The 17,803-nt window shown below is 33.4% G+C and overlaps 2 protein-coding genes across 2 annotated transcripts; one reads left to right on the top strand and one right to left on the bottom strand.

The window, feature by feature from the left end:
- The first annotated feature begins 1,506 nt into the window (after positions 1–1,506).
- On the top strand, positions 1,507–4,143 carry LOC134268435 (uncharacterized). The gene is made up of 3 exons (XM_062750698.1): positions 1,507–1,656; positions 1,857–2,363; positions 3,697–4,143. The coding sequence occupies exons 1-3, from the start codon at positions 1,629–1,631 to the stop codon at positions 4,056–4,058; spliced, it is 897 nt and encodes a 298-aa protein (XP_062606682.1). The 5' UTR covers positions 1,507–1,628; the 3' UTR covers positions 4,059–4,143.
- A 9,385-nt stretch (positions 4,144–13,528) lies between these two features.
- LOC134268428 (protein SSUH2 homolog) lies at positions 13,529–17,069 on the bottom strand. The gene is made up of 9 exons (XM_062750690.1): positions 17,003–17,069; positions 16,726–16,795; positions 16,373–16,502; positions 16,106–16,279; positions 15,817–15,989; positions 15,600–15,692; positions 15,106–15,208; positions 14,478–14,582; positions 13,529–13,676 (listed from the first exon to the last, which is right to left on the bottom strand). The coding sequence occupies exons 2-9, from the start codon at positions 16,785–16,787 to the stop codon at positions 13,530–13,532; spliced, it is 987 nt and encodes a 328-aa protein (XP_062606674.1). The 5' UTR covers positions 16,788–16,795; positions 17,003–17,069; the 3' UTR covers position 13,529.
- Between the last annotated feature and the right edge of the window lie 734 nt (positions 17,070–17,803).

Genomic DNA, 17,803 nt, shown 5'->3' with positions numbered 1-17,803 from the left:
TGTGCTTAGTTAGTTTATTTCATACCCAGAAGCAGAGAAGAAAATTTTAGAAAAATAAACATTTTCACTATATGATCAATAGAGCCCCGCCCTAACACCAGAACCCCTGACCCTGGGGCCATAAAATTCACAATTTTGGAAGTGGCTCTCTTGCTTATCATAACTATGTACTTAGTTAGTTTATTTTATACCCAGGAGCAAAGAAGAAGATCTTCAAAGAATTAATACATTTCCACTATATGATATATACATGTAGAGCCCCGCCCAAACACCAGAACCCCTGACCCTGGGGCCAAAAAATTCACAATTTTGGTAGAGGCACTCTTGCTCATCATAATTATGTACTTATTTAGTTTATTTAATACCCAGAAGCAGAGAAGAAGAATTTCAAAGAATTAATACATTTTCACTACATGATCAATAGAGCCCCAGCCCTAACACCAGAACCCCAGACCCCAGGGCCATGAATTTCACAATTTTGGTAGAGGACTCAATGCTGATTACAATCATGCAAACAGTTTGACTGCTTGATTTCCAGGAGTAAAGAAGAAGATTTTTAAAGATTGCATTAATTTTAGTCGTTTTGGCCCCACTCCTCAGGCCCCAGGGGGCAGGGATCATGAAATTCAGAATTTTTGTTTCTCTTTACCCATAGATGCATTATGCCAAATTTGGTTGAAATTGGTTCAGTGGTTGCAGAGAAGAAGCTGAAAATGTTCAAATGTTAACGCACACCACACGACGCACAACGCACGACGACAGACGAAAACGGATAGCAATAGGTCACCTGAGTTTACTCAGGTGACCTAAAAAACAACAACCCAATATTGTTTTTGTATAAAGTATACTTGAAACTAGACTTAAGACTTAAAATGATACCTCTAACAATATATAATCATTATATTTTTTTGTGTGTCTATAAGTAAATGTAGATTTCATTTGACAAGAGCTGTAATACTTAATACTTAAACAACCACCAAGATGTGATTCTTCATAAAAAAAAACAAGTTCTTAACTAGCTAGATTTTTATTGTTAATATCAATTAATACTTTACCCACGCTAGCTCCTATAATTTTCTGACTTAATCGAACTTGAATCCATACAGTTTGAGTACATTTACATATTTATGTGCATGACCATAATACTTATAATTACCTTCACAAACACCACGTTTGGCGTTTCTTGTGTTCGGGATTCTTGAGAAATATTTTTTTAAGTGGAAAGCGGACGACGAAAATAATTCGATTTGTAAATATCTAAGGCGAAATTAATATTTTGACGTAATTCCATAATCTAAAAATATATATCTATCTCGTATGTCCTGGCTATAAAGATATTTTAGGCTTTAATAATTGCATTCTATATGTAATTATCAGTCTGATTGTTAGGGGACCTGATTTTTGCTCAGCTCTCCATTTGTGTTGATTCATTGGACTTCTGAGTTTCATCGCCATTTTTATGCATGTGCGAGATATTTTACGTTTTTTTCATTCAAAATTACATATTAGTGCTTTCATACGGATCATGTGGTAGTTTTCTTTTACTGCTAGTAGTAATCTATTTTACAAATGACTGGGATTCTACGTATCCGGATGTTGTGATTCAGGAACAGTCATGTGACAGTGAAATGGATTTTCATCCAAAGTATCAAAGAAGTATGTAAATGAAACTCGTTAAAAAATATATCTGCAACTCAATTTTGATATTTGAAACCATTTTCGATTGTAACTTGAAAGAAATGACTCTAAAGGAAATAAAGCAATTTAAACTATAAAACCTCTATAAAAATCTTTCACATTTTTTTTCATAGCATATATTTTTCTTCTTCTATGACTCAGTTTTCAATTTAATTCAGACACTCCAGCCATAGGTGGAAAAGACTGGTCATTCAAATCACTTCAACGGTGCTTAGATAAAAGTTCTGGATTCTACAATCGTTCGATGGGTAGAAGAAAACAGCTTGTTCCAATATGCAACAACACAAATGTGTCTATTCACGTTGCGACAAATTTCAACCAATCGCTGCCATTGTTTGAATTTCCAGACAGTTGCCTTAACTTGATCATTGACAAATTTAGCTCTGGTAGAGTTGTTCCGAACATAGTTCACTACATCTGGTTTGGTATACAACATTTTGAGCTTATTAATTTTGTAAGCATTTACAGTGCCTATGAAAAGCAAAAACCATGTTTAATTTTTCTTTTCGCTGATTTTTTACCATTTGGTGACTTGTGGAATCTTTTACTTACTGTTATTCCAAACATAATTCATATTAGAATTTCAGCTCCGCTATATATCGCAGGGAGACATATATCTTGGGTGCAACATAAAGCAGACATTGTTCGTCTTCGTATATTGAAAGGTAAGACCTATAATTTGTATGTAACAGATATTATTTATTTACTGAAGGCAACATTTCATAATCTAGACACATATGCTAAAAAACAAACAACAACAATCCATCCCACCACGTTGAAAATAAATTAAAAAAATAAAATGCAAGGAACTTGTTACAAACCAAACAGGCAATTCAAAGCAATAAAACAAAAAATGTACTAGTATTTTCCTTTAAAAAATCTTTTATAAGCACATAATGAATTATAAGATCATTATTATTTATAAATACTAGAAATATCCAACGAAAAAAAAATATTTTGTAAAAATATAAACGTCTGAACTGCAATCTATATTTGATGTCAAGATTTAATTCTGATCTCTACTAAGTTTCGTCGTTTTGATATTTTTTTCATGAAAATTAAAAAGAGCTTGCAATGTTCACGGAAAATTTTAACGCACCTTTAGAAATACAAAAGCACACCAGCAAAGGAATTTACCTAGTGCAGTTTGTTGCAAAATGTTGACTTTAAATTTCAAGTTCAAATTGTACATTCGAAATAAATTCATGCGCATGTTTGTAAACGGTTTGCAATGGAATAGTTATCGTTTGGGTGATCCTTCTATCAAAATTGTTTTTAAGGGAGCTTCTTGATTTAATTGCTTTGTGATTGCAGTGTTTATGCAAATATCGTTTTTAAGAATTTACTCAAAATTAATCTAGAGAGTATAAGTTAACTACTACAGTTTTTGTTACCTATATAGAATTCAACATAGATTAAGATATTTCGATAGAGGTTAAACTTTATCTTTTTAAATTTAATCCTATTCTTTGAAATATTTTTTTAAGAATGCAAAAGTTGAAGAAAATACATTGATTTCAGTTAAATGATTACATATCATTACATTGAACTGTATATAGAAATATTTGCATGACTTTAACAAACCTTAATATTTATACAGAAATTTTTGCATGACTAGTAAACTGTGAAATTTATATATTTATATAAAACTCAACAATATCATAGTTACCAAGTTTATAACATACAAAACACATACTGGATCATGGGGACTGACAACTGACTTACAATGCGTTATTGAAACTGATCTATCTCCAGGAAAATTAAGAGACAGGCAAATTATACATGGTAACACGTTATAAGCAAGCAAGTAATAAGAAATACACGACTCTTAAAATATATACAATAATTATGGTAAACAAACATAAAAGTAGAAAAAAAATTAACCCCCTGGATAAATTGGGGGTTATTGGTTTAAATACGGATTTTAAAAAAAGAATTTGTAATATTTGTATGCCAAAACATAGAAATATTTACATGACTTACAAACTGATATTTCAGAGTATGGCGGCATATACTGTGACACAGATCAAATAATCCTGAGATCACTGAATGTCTTCAGAAACGATGAATGTGCAATGGGCCATGCACATGATGGCTCTCTTGGGAGTGCGTTAATTCTAGCAGCAAAGAATTCAAGATTCATTAACAAATGGATTGAAAGTTATGTAACTTATGACCCAACGAAGTGGGGAGACAACTCGGTGACTATGGCCATGAAGCTCGCTAAAGCAAATAAGGAATTAGTCAAATTGCAGGATCATCATAGTGTTTTTTTTTTCCACATGGATTGGTTTTGTATAACCAGAATTACAAATGGTCTCACAGTTACGGGCTACATATCTATAAACATGGTCATATAGAAGAATTAAAGAGGCTGAATTTCACAAATATACGACTGCTAAACAATACAATAGGTGCGGTAATTCGATACATTTTGTATGGAAACAAAGAAATGTGTAAATAAATACCACTTAGATTAAAATATATTTTATTCATAGAAATGGATTGAACAGCAGGCATAACTGCCTGTGATCGCTCTCTCCACAGGTCGAGGTACAATTACAAGTACATGTAAACACTGAAAAAATGTATAAAGAGTAGATTATCAATTGGTACATATTTAGAATGAATTCAGAGAGAGAGAGAGAGAAAGAGAGAGAGAGTAAAACAATTGAATAGAAAAAGTACAATCTGACAAATGAATAGAAAAAGAATAATTTGACAAATGAATAGGAAAATAATAATTGTATATAATATATAACAAGAGGCCCATGGGCCACATCGCTCACCTGAGTAACTTGGGTGATGCAGTTCTTTACCTGATTTCCCCTCTTGCTATACCTATCATGCCCAACTATCCCCTTCCCTTTTATGATTTTAAAATTTTAGAATCTACACTATCCCTGGATGCTTCCACATAAGTTTAAGCTTTCCTGGCCCAGTGGTTCTTGAGAAGATTTTTAAAGATTTGTTCTATATATTTCTATGTAAAAATTGGAATCCCTATTGTGGCCCCGCCCTACCCCCTTGGGTCATGATTTTAACAATTTAATATCTACACTACCCAAGAATGCTTCCACATAAGTTTCAGCTTTCCTGGCCCAGTGGTTCTTGAGAAGAAGGTTTTTTAGTGACCCCACCCTATTTCCGTGAAAAGTTTACAAACGGACGGACGGACAGACAGACGGACGACGGACAAAATGTGATCAGAAAAGCTCACTTGAGCCTTCGGCTCAGGTGAGCTAAAAAAAGGAAAAACAAAACAAAAAAAACCCCATATGTATGAGCAATTGTTATTGACGGTGACCCAGAGTAGGAAGAATTCCCTAACAAAGCAGTTTACCTAAAATAATATCATATTTACTATAGAACATCATAATAAACTAAAATTTCAATGAAAACCTCTTAGAGTTTCTTATGAAGGTATGTACAGGACCAAAAAATGAAGAAGAAAAAATTATCCAGACTTAGTGAATCAACACCATATAATATGTTGTTTTTTTTAATATAATTATTGGTATGTTATTTTCATTCATGTATTTAATCTGCATATGTCGTTGTGAGGCATATTGTTGAAAATAAATACCACTTGTGTTATAACCTATCAATCTATCATTAAGTCAAATGCTAAATGACGCCATTTATACTAAATGTTCGGCAATTATTTTCAAAATAAATACAGTGGTTTCATCAATATTCGTTGATCACCAATTTTCGAGGATTTCGTTGTTGAGCAGATCCACAAAATTCAATGTTCATTGAATTAAGAAATGTATTATTCATTTATATAGGCAGCAATGATTTTGTCCACGAAATTACATATCCTCGAAAACGTCTGTATAAAAAAAAATCCACGAAAATTGAGACCAACGAAATTGATAAAACCACAGAAGTCGACGGATTTTTCTGATATTTCACGAACATGACAAGGAGCACACCGCAGGTACGTGTGACTGTTCGGCCGGGGGGGGGGGGGGGCAGTCACTCCTCCATGGGACCTGATCCTACCTCTGATGTTTTAAAGGTCCTTGTTTGCTCTGCTTCTGATTTGTACTATTTGAATGGACTTTTGAGCTTTAATACTGTTCTTTATCCCTATATGTTTCGTGAATGTTTTTTGTAGAAAGATAAGAATGTGAAGGAAACAAATACGTACATGTAGAATTTAGTAATTTCTTAATGTTTATAAGTAAAAGATTTTTCACAGCCTCTTGGTGCAAGATTTATTATGAGACGTCATCAAATATTAATTTGCTCTTATTTTACAGGTATCAATTTATCAAGAAGAAAATGGATCATTTTCATAATTTCAATCTGAAATAATGCAAAAAGTTTTTTAAATACCCTTTTTCAATATAATATTATCATAAAAAAGAAATTGCCGTTCTCTGGCAAAAATTACGCTTTCTTTTGTGTAGTATGGAAAAAAGTTCAAAATTTGAAGGTGGTTCTCTGCAATTTTCAATGTAAAAAGACATTATTCTGTTGTACTTACTAAAAATTATGCCCTGATATATCTAATTTAACCAAAATATGGTAATTTAGCACCATTTAGGGATTCATTTCGCAAGTTTTAGATTCTTGTAACAGTAAGTGAAATGTCCATTGAACATATATTACTGCTGCAAATCGTTTTTTTTTAATATTTACGGACATTCTTACATTTTTGATTGCAGAAAGTGCATATTAAGTGCACTTCGGCCCTTAAGGTGGAATGTCACACAAACTTTTATTTTATAGATCTTTGAGTCATCCTTTTTAAACAATGGTTTCAGCAATGAAAGGCTGATATAAGCTCTTAATTATTTCATATTAATTTTTTTGTTTTTTCAAAGAAAATGAAAAAAAATATTTATATCCAAATAAGTTGTTTTCGAGTTAAAAGTTTGCTGTAAATGAATGCATCATATAAATATTTTATAAATATGTAAAGAAAGGCTGATTAGACTTTTTAATATTTTTTTATAAAAAATTATTTATGAAAATTAAACACATTATTTTGTGAACAGTTTTTAAATCTATGGTTAAAAACGCCATAAAACTAGCCACAACTAAGGACAACATGTTTTTTAATCATATTTTAAGAAGAAATTGAAACGAAATTGAGAAATTTTAGAGAAATTATTTTTTTAATATTTGGACCTAACCCGATCAAAATTAAACTGACCCCGATCAAAATTAACATAAAATAAATACAATGCTAATTTATTGTCTCTTCATGTACTTACAATGAAATCTATTTTATTGTGAGGTTCAATAATGTTTAACCCTTAAAACACCTAATCAGACTAGTGTTCTTGGGAAAATGTCATTTATTTCCAATAATTGTGCAATTATGGTTGGGATCGGTTTAATTTTGATCGGGATTGGCCAAAATTTAAAAAAAATCAATTTCTCTAAAATTTGGCTATTTCGTTTCAATTTCTTTATAAGTATGATTAATGAACATGTTCTTCCCAGTTGTGACGGCTTTAGGAAGATTTTAACCACAAGTTTATAAAATATTCACAAATTATGTGTTTTATTTTCATAAATATTTTTTAATTAAAAAAAATATAGATCTATACGGCTTTTCTTTGCATATTTTATGAGGTATTCATGTGATGCATTCATTTACAGAATTTTTTTTACAAGAAAGCATCTAATTTTGATGTAAATAATTTTTTTGAATTTTCCTTGAAAAAATACAAAAAAATTCATATAAAGTAATCAAAAGCTAATGTCGGCCTTTCAATGCTGAAACCATTGTTTAAAAAGGTTAACTCAGAGATCTATAAAATAAAATGTTGGTGTGGCATTCCTCCTTAATCTATGATAGTGAATGGGAATAAAAGTGTCGCATCTCACACATTAGAAATACATTAGTGTTCTTTGAAGATAAATTTAAAGTGATTGATCTTTTAAGATACAATGTAGTAAATAACTTCTCGACAAAAGAGCATATATTTGAAAGTTCATCTTGACCTAACAAAATGAGCGGTAAGAGACGCGTATTTTGCTGTATACGTAAGTTAAGGACTATCGATCGGTATCTACATGTATACATTTCAGAAAAATGATTTTTGGACCTTGAGAAAATGATATAGCGTTATACTTATTCATTTATAGGTCACCCAAGGAGAAGGCTCAAAAAGTGCCCGGAGTCTGTGTGTCGACTGCCGTTTGTTTCTATAAACTTTTCACATTTTTGACTTCTTTTCAAGAATCACTATAGGTATTAACCAAACTTGCAGCAAAACAACCCACGAAATGTAGATTCAAATTTGTTCAAAATTTAGGGTGGGTAGATTGGTTCCACAATAAGCAATCAGAATTTTATTTAAGAATACATAGAAAAAATTATTTAAACTCAGCTGCTTAATACAGCAAAGGCATGGCTAGTAATATTGATACGGAAGAATCCTGAGGTAATGTAAATTCAAGTCCCCCCGTTAATTTTTCAATACTGCTTTCTCTTTTTTCCTTGCCAGAGTGGTCAGATGAGGGATGTGGCCCATGGTCCTCTTATTTATAAAGGAAGAATATCTTTTTTATCCTAAAAATCTTCGAAGATATTGAAGTCATAAAAAAAAATCGTTTTTGCTCATTGAAATAGAAAATTGTTTATATTTGCAAAAAGGTTCGGAATTTTCATTTTCACAAAAGGAGAACTCCTTATACACATAACACGATAGCAAGATCGATTTTGAAAGGTAATTATAAATTTGTAGATAAGCCGTATGGGTTGAATTTTTCATTTTGAAAGTAAAATAAAGGTCGGAAAACAAAGATTTTTATCTTACCCAACCTTGATTCCCAAAACTCTTCTTATGTTTTAGGCAGCAGACATATATAGACAGCTATACCTTTTGGAAAAAGATGGGGGCGTCCTGCATATGAGCAATAAGATTTCTGAATTTTATTTTCAACATTGTGGTCAAATAGGGTTCAGAAAGGTTTTTTTTATCATTTGTTCTTAGAACTTCTGGAACTATATCTAAACAGTCGTTTTCTCATCTGTTGCATGATGTTTTGAATTGTAACTGTTTTGTAGAACTGCGTTAAGATAATAGAGTTTCCATTTGCATATCCTGCTGGTCCAACCAGGAGTCGAAAAAGGTAATTTTACAAAGTTAGCAAACAAATAAAAACGATTCCCAAGACTCCTTTTACATTTGATGCAGTAGCCAAATCTTTTGCAAGGTGATTCGCGATATACTCTTACCCTCCTCTTTCCTTAGGGAAAATAAAGGATCTAAAAATGATGGTTTTTATTAGGTCACCTGAGTAAACTCAGATGACCTATTGCTTTCTGTTTTCGTCCGTCGTCGTGCGTCGTGCGTTGTGCGTTGTGCGTTAACATTTGAACATTTTTAGCTTCTTCTCTGCAACCACTGAACCAATTTCAACCAAATTTGGCCTGAAGCATCTATGGGTGAAGGGGAACAAAAATTGTGAATTTCATGATCCCTGCCCCCATGGGACCTGAGGGGTGGGGCCAAAACCACTAAAATTAATGCAATCTTTAAAAATCTTCTTCTTTACTCCTGGACATCAAGCAGTCAAACTGTTTGCATGATTGTAATTAGCAATGAGTCCTCTACCAAAATTGTGAAATTCATGGCCCTGGGGTCAGGGGTTCTAGTGCTAGGGCGGGGCTAAATAAGTAGGTAGTGAAAATGCATTATTTTTTTGAAAATCTGCTCTGCTCCTGGGTATTAAATAAACCAACTAAGCACATAGTTATGATGAGCAAGAATGTCACTACCAAAATTGTGAATTTTATGGCCCCAGGGTCAGGGGTTCTGGTGTTTAGGGCGGGGCTCTATTGATTATATAGTGAAAATACATGAATTCTTTGAAAATCTTCTTCTCTGCTCCTGGGTATTAAATAAACTAACTAAGTGCATAGTTATGATGAGCAAGAGTGCCTCTACCAAAATTGTGAATTTTATAACCCCAGGGTCAGGGGTTCTGGTGTTAGGGCGGGGCTCTATAGATTATATAGTGAAAATACATGAATTCTCATGCTCCTGGGTATTAAATAAACCAACTAAGTACATAGTTATGATGAGCAAGAGTGCCTCTACCAAAATTGTAAATTTTATGGCCCCAGGGTCAGGGGTTCTAGTGTTAGGGCGGGGCTCTATAGATTATATAGTGAAAATACATGAATTCTCTGAAAATCTTCTTCTCTGCTCCTGGGTATTAAATAGACTAACTAAGTGCATAGTTATGATGAGCAAGAGTGCCTCTACCAAAGTTGTGAATTTGTTTGGCCCCAGGGTCAGGGGTTCTGGTGTTAGGGCGGGGCTCTATTGATTATATAGTGAAAATACATGAATTCTTTGAAAACCTTATTTTCTTCTCCTGGGTATTAAATAAACTATCTAAGTGCATAGTTATGATGAGCAAGAGTGCCTCTACCAAAATTGTGAATTTTATAACCCCAGGATCAGGGGTTCTGGTGTTAGGGCGGGGCTCTATTGATTATATAGTGAAAATACATGAATTCTTTGAAAATCATCTTTTCTTCTCCTGGGTATTAAATAAACTAACTAAGTGCATAGTTATGATGAGCAAAAGTGCCTCTGCCAAAATAATGAATTTTATGGCCCCAGGGTCAGGGGTTCTGGTGTTAGGATGGGACGTATTGATTATATAGTGATCGAAAATACATGTACATGAATTCTTTGAAAATCTTCATCTCTGCTCCTAGGAATTAAATAAACTAACTAAGTACATAGTTATACTGAGCAAGAATGCCTCTTCCAAAATTGTGAATTTTATAGCCCCAGGGTCAGGGGTTCTAGTGTTAGGGCGGGGCTCTATTGATTATATAGTGAAAATACATTAAATCTTTGAAAATTTTCTTCTCTGCTCCAGGGTATTAAGCAGATGAACTACCTATATAGTTATGCTGGACAAGGGCCCATATCTTCCAGAATTGTGAATTTCAAGGCCCCAGGGTCAGGGGTACCATAGAAGGGGGGGGGGCTGTACTTATATACTGAAAGTGAATGAATGGTTTTAAATCTGCTCCTTGGTATTAATCAGATATCAAGGCCTAAGGGTCAGGGGTTCATGTGTGGTAGGGGCACTACTGATTATTGCTGAATATTACTGATTAGTTGAAATGCATTTTTTGTTCCCTTACCCTGCATATGGGTATTAAGTAAACAAACTAAGCAACTGCTAAGTGTATTGTTATGATGATCAATGGTGCCTCTTTCAAAATTGTGAATGCCATAGCATCTGGCTTAAAACATGAATCAAATTCAATCACTGTAAAGTTGTTGCATAATGCTCAGGTGACTTATAAGGCCCATGGGCCTCTTGTTATTTTAAAAAACCTTGATCCTAAAATCTCTCGATCCATTTTACTAATTGGTCAACGAGGATAAGGCATAATGTGAGTGCTTTTCATGGTAAATCTCTGCTGCCTCATTTCTGCACAAAAGTAAATCTTCCATTTTTATTCAAAATTTTTATCACAAAAATTTCAACAAAATTTTGAATGTCTGTTACTTAAAACTCCATACAGTGTAAAAACTGTGTTTTATCTAACAATTTGAATTCCTTTGGGGTCGAGAATAATGAGCTTAAGTCATTTTAGGTGCTTCGTAATGTAAAAGAAAATGAAAATACAAACAAGAGGCCCAAGGGCCACATCGCTCACCTGAGCACATCTACTAGGAAAAAGCACATATCAGATCAAAACTGAAAGTTTACTGGGGGGTGGGGGGCTTGAATTTTAACCCTCCTGGGTGTCATGATTTGAACAATGTAGAATCTACACTACCTGAGGATGATTCCATATAAATAGAAAAATATCCCTAATCATGGCTTTGAAGTACTTGAAAAGAAGATTTTAAAAGGTTCCCCTATATATCCTTATGTACGACTTTGGTCAGCCATTTTGGGCCCAAAACTAGCCCCAGAGGTCATGATTTGAACAAGCTTGAATCTTCACTAACTGAGGATGATTCCACATAAGTTTCGTCTTTCCTGGCCCAAAGGTTCTTGAGAAGAAGATTTTTAAAGTTTTTCCTATATATTCCTATGTAAAACTTTGGTCGGCCATTTTGGCCCCATCCTAGCCACAGGGGTCATGATTTAAACAAACTTGAATCTACAATACCTGAGGATGGTTCCACATGAGTTTCATCTTTTCTGGCATAGTGGTTCTTGAGAAGAAGATTTTTAAAGAATTTTTCTATATATTCCTATGTAAAACTTTGGTCAGCCATTTTGGCCCCACCCTAGCCCCAGGGGTCATGATTTGAACAAACTTGAATCTACACTATCTGAGGATAATTTCATTTAAAAAGTTTCATATTTCCTTTCTCAATGATTCTTAAGAAGAAGATTTTTAAAAGATTTTTCCTATATATTCCTATGTAAAACTTTGGTCGGCCATTTTGGCCCCACCCTAGCCACAGGGGTCATGATTTGAACAAACTTGAATCCACACTACCTGAGGATGATTCCACATGAGTTTCATCTTTCCTTGCCCAGTGGTTCTTAAGAAGAAGAAGAAGATTTTAAAAGATTTGTTCTATGCATTTCCATGTAACTTTGGTCGGCCATTTTGGCCCCACCCTAGCCCCGGGGTCATGATTTGAACAAACTTGAATCTACACTACCTGAGGATGATTCCACATGAGTTTCATTTTTCCAATTCCAGTGGTTCTTGAGAAGAAGATTTTTAAAAGATTTGTTCTATACATTTCTATGTAACTTTGGTCGGCCATTTTGGCCCCACCCTAGCCCCGGGGGTCATGATTTGAACAAACTTGAATCTACACTACCTGAGGATGATTCCACATGAGTTTCATTTTTCCAATTCCAGTGGTTCTTGAGAAGAAGATTTTTAAAAGATTTTTCCTTATATTCCTATGTAAAACTTTGGTCGGCCATTTTGGCCCCACCCTGGCCCCGGGGGTCATGATTTGAACAAACTTGAATCTACACTACCTGAGGATGATTCCACATGAGTTTCATCTTTCCTGGCCAAGTGGTTCTTGAGAAGAAGATTTTTAAAGATTTTTCCTATATATTCCTATGTAAAACTTGGGTCGGCCATTTTGGCCCCACCCTAGCCCCGGGGGTCATGATTTGAACAAACTTGAATCTACACTACCTGAAGATGATTCCACATGAGTTTCATCTTTCCTGGCCCAGTGGTTCTTGAGAAGAAGATTTTTTAAAAATGCTATTAATTTTTCACTAATTCATAATTATCTCCCCTTGGAAGAGGGCGTGACCCTTCATTTGAACAATCTTGAATCCCCTTTACCCAAGGATACTTTGTGCCAAGTTTGGTTGAAATTGGCCCAGTGGTTCTTGAGAAGAAGATGAAAATGTGAAAAGTTTACGACAACGACAACAACGCCAACAACGACAACGCCAACGACAACGACAGACGACGGACAAATTTTGATCAGAAAAGCTCACTTGAGCCTTGGGCTCAGGTGAGCTAAAAAGTATTTAAACAAATAAGAACAGTTTTGTTCCAAGTGAATCAAAATTCAAACTTAACTTGTGGATGATATAAGTTCATGTTATCGTCTTTATAAATAAGTTCTTTTGTTTAGTTTAAATTCTGTGAGTGTCTTATTTTCGGTCTTTTAATGAGTATCCAGCGCCCATTAATTAAAAACCTTGACGAATAGTGAACGAAATTGATTAAGTTTTGAACAGGAAGTCGTCAAAAAAGCGTTTACATTTTTTTTTGTTAAATATGAAACTAGGAACAGAGCAAACAAGGACCTCTAAAACATCAGAGGTTGGATCAGGTGCCATGGAGGACTGGGCATCATCTGACGACAGGTCAGACCCACCATGTCTTTTTACAAGATAATGCACCCCCAGCACCCTTGAGTGGGGTAGTCAGGGGCATAGACTTCTTGTTCCAGTCCATAGATCCAGAAGCATGCTTGCTCGTTCTCCCATAAATAGTGGACTTCTGTCACAGGTACAGCTTGCAACCGTTGTCTCTGTAATAGAAATACTAAAAAATGATATTTAATAACTTATACAGAATATACAACTTTTTTATGGCTCTTTCTAGAATGTACAACTTACAAGAGTGACAGAAATGTCGTTAGAAGAGTCAACGATAGACTATAACTATAAAGTTTTGTAATATTTTGTTCATTTATTTTTAAATAAATGTAGTAGGGCAAAAACATGTTTTAAAAGAATAAGGAATTAAGAAAAGAATGCACATTCGTTTCTACACTGCCAATAAACAGCTCTGCGCACTTGCATGGTTTTTTCGCATAAATTGTTTTTGTTACAATGCGAAAAAAATGATTAACTTAATTTCAATTTTATTTCACTAACTTAAAGCATAATTAATAAATTAAAAATATTTGTAGGACTTTAATTTGTTCTTGCCCAATACATGTATATTATAACAGTTCCGAAATGCATGGCTTTTATGGTTTCTCGCCAATTGCAGCTGCCTTTGTGTCCCTTCTCCCGAAAAAAAACCCTTTTTGCCTTATCTAGACAAAGACACAAAGTCTTGTAACTTGTATTTTCTGTACATTAACATGTCTCCTAAGCGCAAGATCATAACAGCATTTTTAACGTTTTCAAATGCTATCTATGTTAAAAGCTGATCATTCGTTCAGTCTAGAGTTATTTTCTGATATCTATGAGAGATTTGTCCACAGCAAATTTAAAAGTTTCAAATTGTAATCGCCATAGTGCTTTGAAGATAAATTTAAAAAATCTGTCGATTTAACCATTACTAACTAGACGTCAAGCAATTTATCATGGATACTCTGTACCTGCTTTAGAATGTTTCCATTGGGGAAGGCTTCTATATGCTCGTTAACGAGTCTGGTGGAAATAGTATTGACTTCGTGGACTGGATATGATGATATTGGATATACCTTGAATTAAAATACTGTACATGTATATACAGTGTACATTATATCTTTTTTCCTATTAAGATCTCATCGCATTAATTTATTTATCTATCTCTTCACAAATTATAATTGAGGATGCTTTCCCTGTAACTTTTATACAATAACTGTAATTTGAATCCCCCTTCAATTAAAGTGAGAAATGACTCAACATGAACTCTAACTTTACGACAAAAATTTATTAACATCCAAGGTAATTAAGCGGAATTAGATGATCATGATCAGAAATTAATTATAATGTATAATAACTCTTTTTGATGGCACTTACATGTACACTACAGTGTAGCGGCGTATGATACTTCAGAAAAATTGATGTTTTTTATTAACTTTTTAAAATATTATTATTATTTAATCTTTTCTTAATAATCGGATGCTCTTCACAATATATGCTACATGTATAGTTAGAAAAATCTGTTAAATATCCCCATGCTTTGAGACTTCTTGGCTTATTAATGAATTATTTTTAAGGCAAAAGACAGGCCCATTTTACCTGATCTTGAACTTCGTGGATCTGTAAATTTCCATTTACTTTTTTCAATAAGTGCCGTGGCATATCCGAGCAGTCTATTACGTGTCTGGAAATATGATTTTTACTACAAGGAAGGGAAAACATACGGTATTTATACTTTTTTTAATCTAGAAAAGTAATTAAAAATTAAGATTTGTTTTAAAAATTGTCTCTTAAATGAACAATCCTCTCAAAGTTTTGATGAACTAGCTAATTTTGATGGCTGAAATTTTTTTTAAAGAAAACTTAATCAAATTTTTTTTATCTATAAATTGTCTTTATTTCTTTTTACATTTGTTGTGATCTTAATAAATCACCAAGAAAAACTTTGAAATATCAATAATTATAACTTTATTGTTCGATTTGATGAAATTAGTATCAGTAATTACAAAGAAGCACCAACTGAATTCAATAATGCGTATACGCTATATACATAAATCTATCACTTATCTCTGTAAAACACTGCAGATGCTTACAATATAATGGTCATCTCTGTATATGTTTTTATTTCTTTGTAACCCTCACATTCGGTACAGATTTTTTTCCCTGTGCCCAAACATACTTCACATCTGTACAAATTTCAATCAAAACATAAAAGAACACATCCATAAAGCTTTACATAAATTGCATTGAAATCTCAGAGAGAGAGAGAGAGAGAGAGAGAGCGAGGGAGAGAACAAATCAGAATAATACCTTCCTGTTTTAAAGCCTCTACACCACCCACATATGTCCTCGTAGGTCCGACCCACTAGAAAGTCAGAAGCTTTCATGTAACCCGTGCCTGCACAAAAGATACACATCTTTGTACCGCCACCTCCACATTCTGAACAGTTGAAATACCCTCTTGATAAGCAATCCTGACATGACTGTAATAATTTTTAAAATTCCACTTTATTTATGTATCAATATTGCCATTCTCCCATGAATATAGATAACACTTTTAAATGTTTTATTCAGGAAAAAAAGAAATGTAACAGCTTACCTGTATTTTTGCTGATTGAGGAACTTCTATTGTCATGGTATGGTTTTCAAACATGCTGTTTTCTCCACAGTTTATATCATTAGATTGGGTCGAAGAATCATTTACAGGACCACCTTTATAGGGTACGCGCTTTGTTTTCGTTGTTCTATCTTCAGTAAAAGTTTCTAAGCTATACTATAAAATAATAAAAAGCCATCAAAAATGTTAGGGATGCAAGGGTATCAAAATTCATACATAGCAGAGAAAGCAGATGAACAGATTACATACACAAAAGGCAGTATGGCCACTGTGATGAGTGATGGTCATATCTCTGGCTGGTTTTGAACTATAACAACAGGTCTTGGAGGCGAAATCAACCAAAGCTTGTCTGCAGTCCTCTTCAGTAAGATTAGCAATGCTGCCAAAACAATAAGATTAAGGGAATATCAAATATAGGACTAACTTATGAAAAGACTGTTTTAATTTATCTTAAAGAAGTTTTCAGTAAATTTTTTCTATGTATTATAAAAATCTGAATTTGACTCGAAAAATAATTAAAATTAGACCTGATTTTATTATGTTGAATACAATTTCTTCAATTTAATGTATAAAGAATTAAAACAGATAAACATAGTGTATACTCTGTCGACTCTGTTGGGCGTGGATCTTCCGGTGGTGGGGTAAGGGGACGTGAAGGAGGCATGGCTTTTACTGAAAACGATACGGGTTTAAATTAATATCTGATATATCATGATATCTAAGTGATATGAGAATTAGAACCAAGCATGAAATAACACTTTTTTTTCAGTGCCGAAATATATATTTTATGATCTATCATAAGACATTAAGTCTTTTAGAAATGTTAAGAACATTCGTTTCAGTTACTGTATAAAAAAATATATATATCTTAATTGTTACCTGGACAAGAAAGAATATATCTTCGGATTTTCTCTAGACAAACATAGGGGGAATGGTTTTAATCCTCAACTTTTTAAACAAAGATCAGACAATATATCAATATTTTAGTTCATCAGTAGTGTCCAACACATAATTGATGTCTTACATGATGACCACATTGTATTTCTGGTCAAATTCAAAACGAAAATACCAGGTCCATCACACACAAGTTTTTAAAAAATTCCGGATATTTTCATTGCCAATACACAACTCCTTTAACATTTAAAACATGGGCAATTGTAAGGACACGCCACTGATTTTCTGTGGTTAATCAGTTGTTATCATCTATACCAATGCTATACGCAAGTAAACTTTAAATTGTTATACAATACGTAATGGCAATATCACAATGCTCTCCAAAGAGTTATGACCTTTTGGAATTATGTAACATTAAAACTTGTGAGAATAAGCCGGAATACCCGAGTCACTATAATGATAGTGCTATTCTTCATTATTAGATCCCCAAAGCAGTCCCTTTGATTTCATTTTATGGTCTCACACTAGAAGAGGGGTTATTATTTATCTACAATGATCTATTAAGATCAATAAAGAATAAAAGTAAAATATCACATTAGATTGACATTTGATATATATAAGATTTTTTTTCTCCGAGGGGTCTGAGAAAATTTACAATTGTTAGATTTGATTAAGTATATACATGAAGGGATTGCAAAAGAAAAGTAAACTTCAAACTTGGATATAAAAATTTAATGAAAAAGTTAAAATTTTTTGAATAAACACCAACACAAACACACTTTGTTT

Source organism: Saccostrea cucullata, unplaced genomic scaffold (assembly GCF_032062105.1).
Source record: "Saccostrea cucullata isolate Sc308-1 unplaced genomic scaffold, CSIRO_AGI_Scuc_v1 ctg721, whole genome shotgun sequence".
Taxonomy (NCBI): Eukaryota; Metazoa; Mollusca; class Bivalvia; order Ostreida; family Ostreidae; genus Saccostrea; species Saccostrea cuccullata.
The sequence above is the reverse complement of the archived record's forward strand: the minus strand, read 5'-3'. Positions and strand labels throughout refer to the sequence as shown.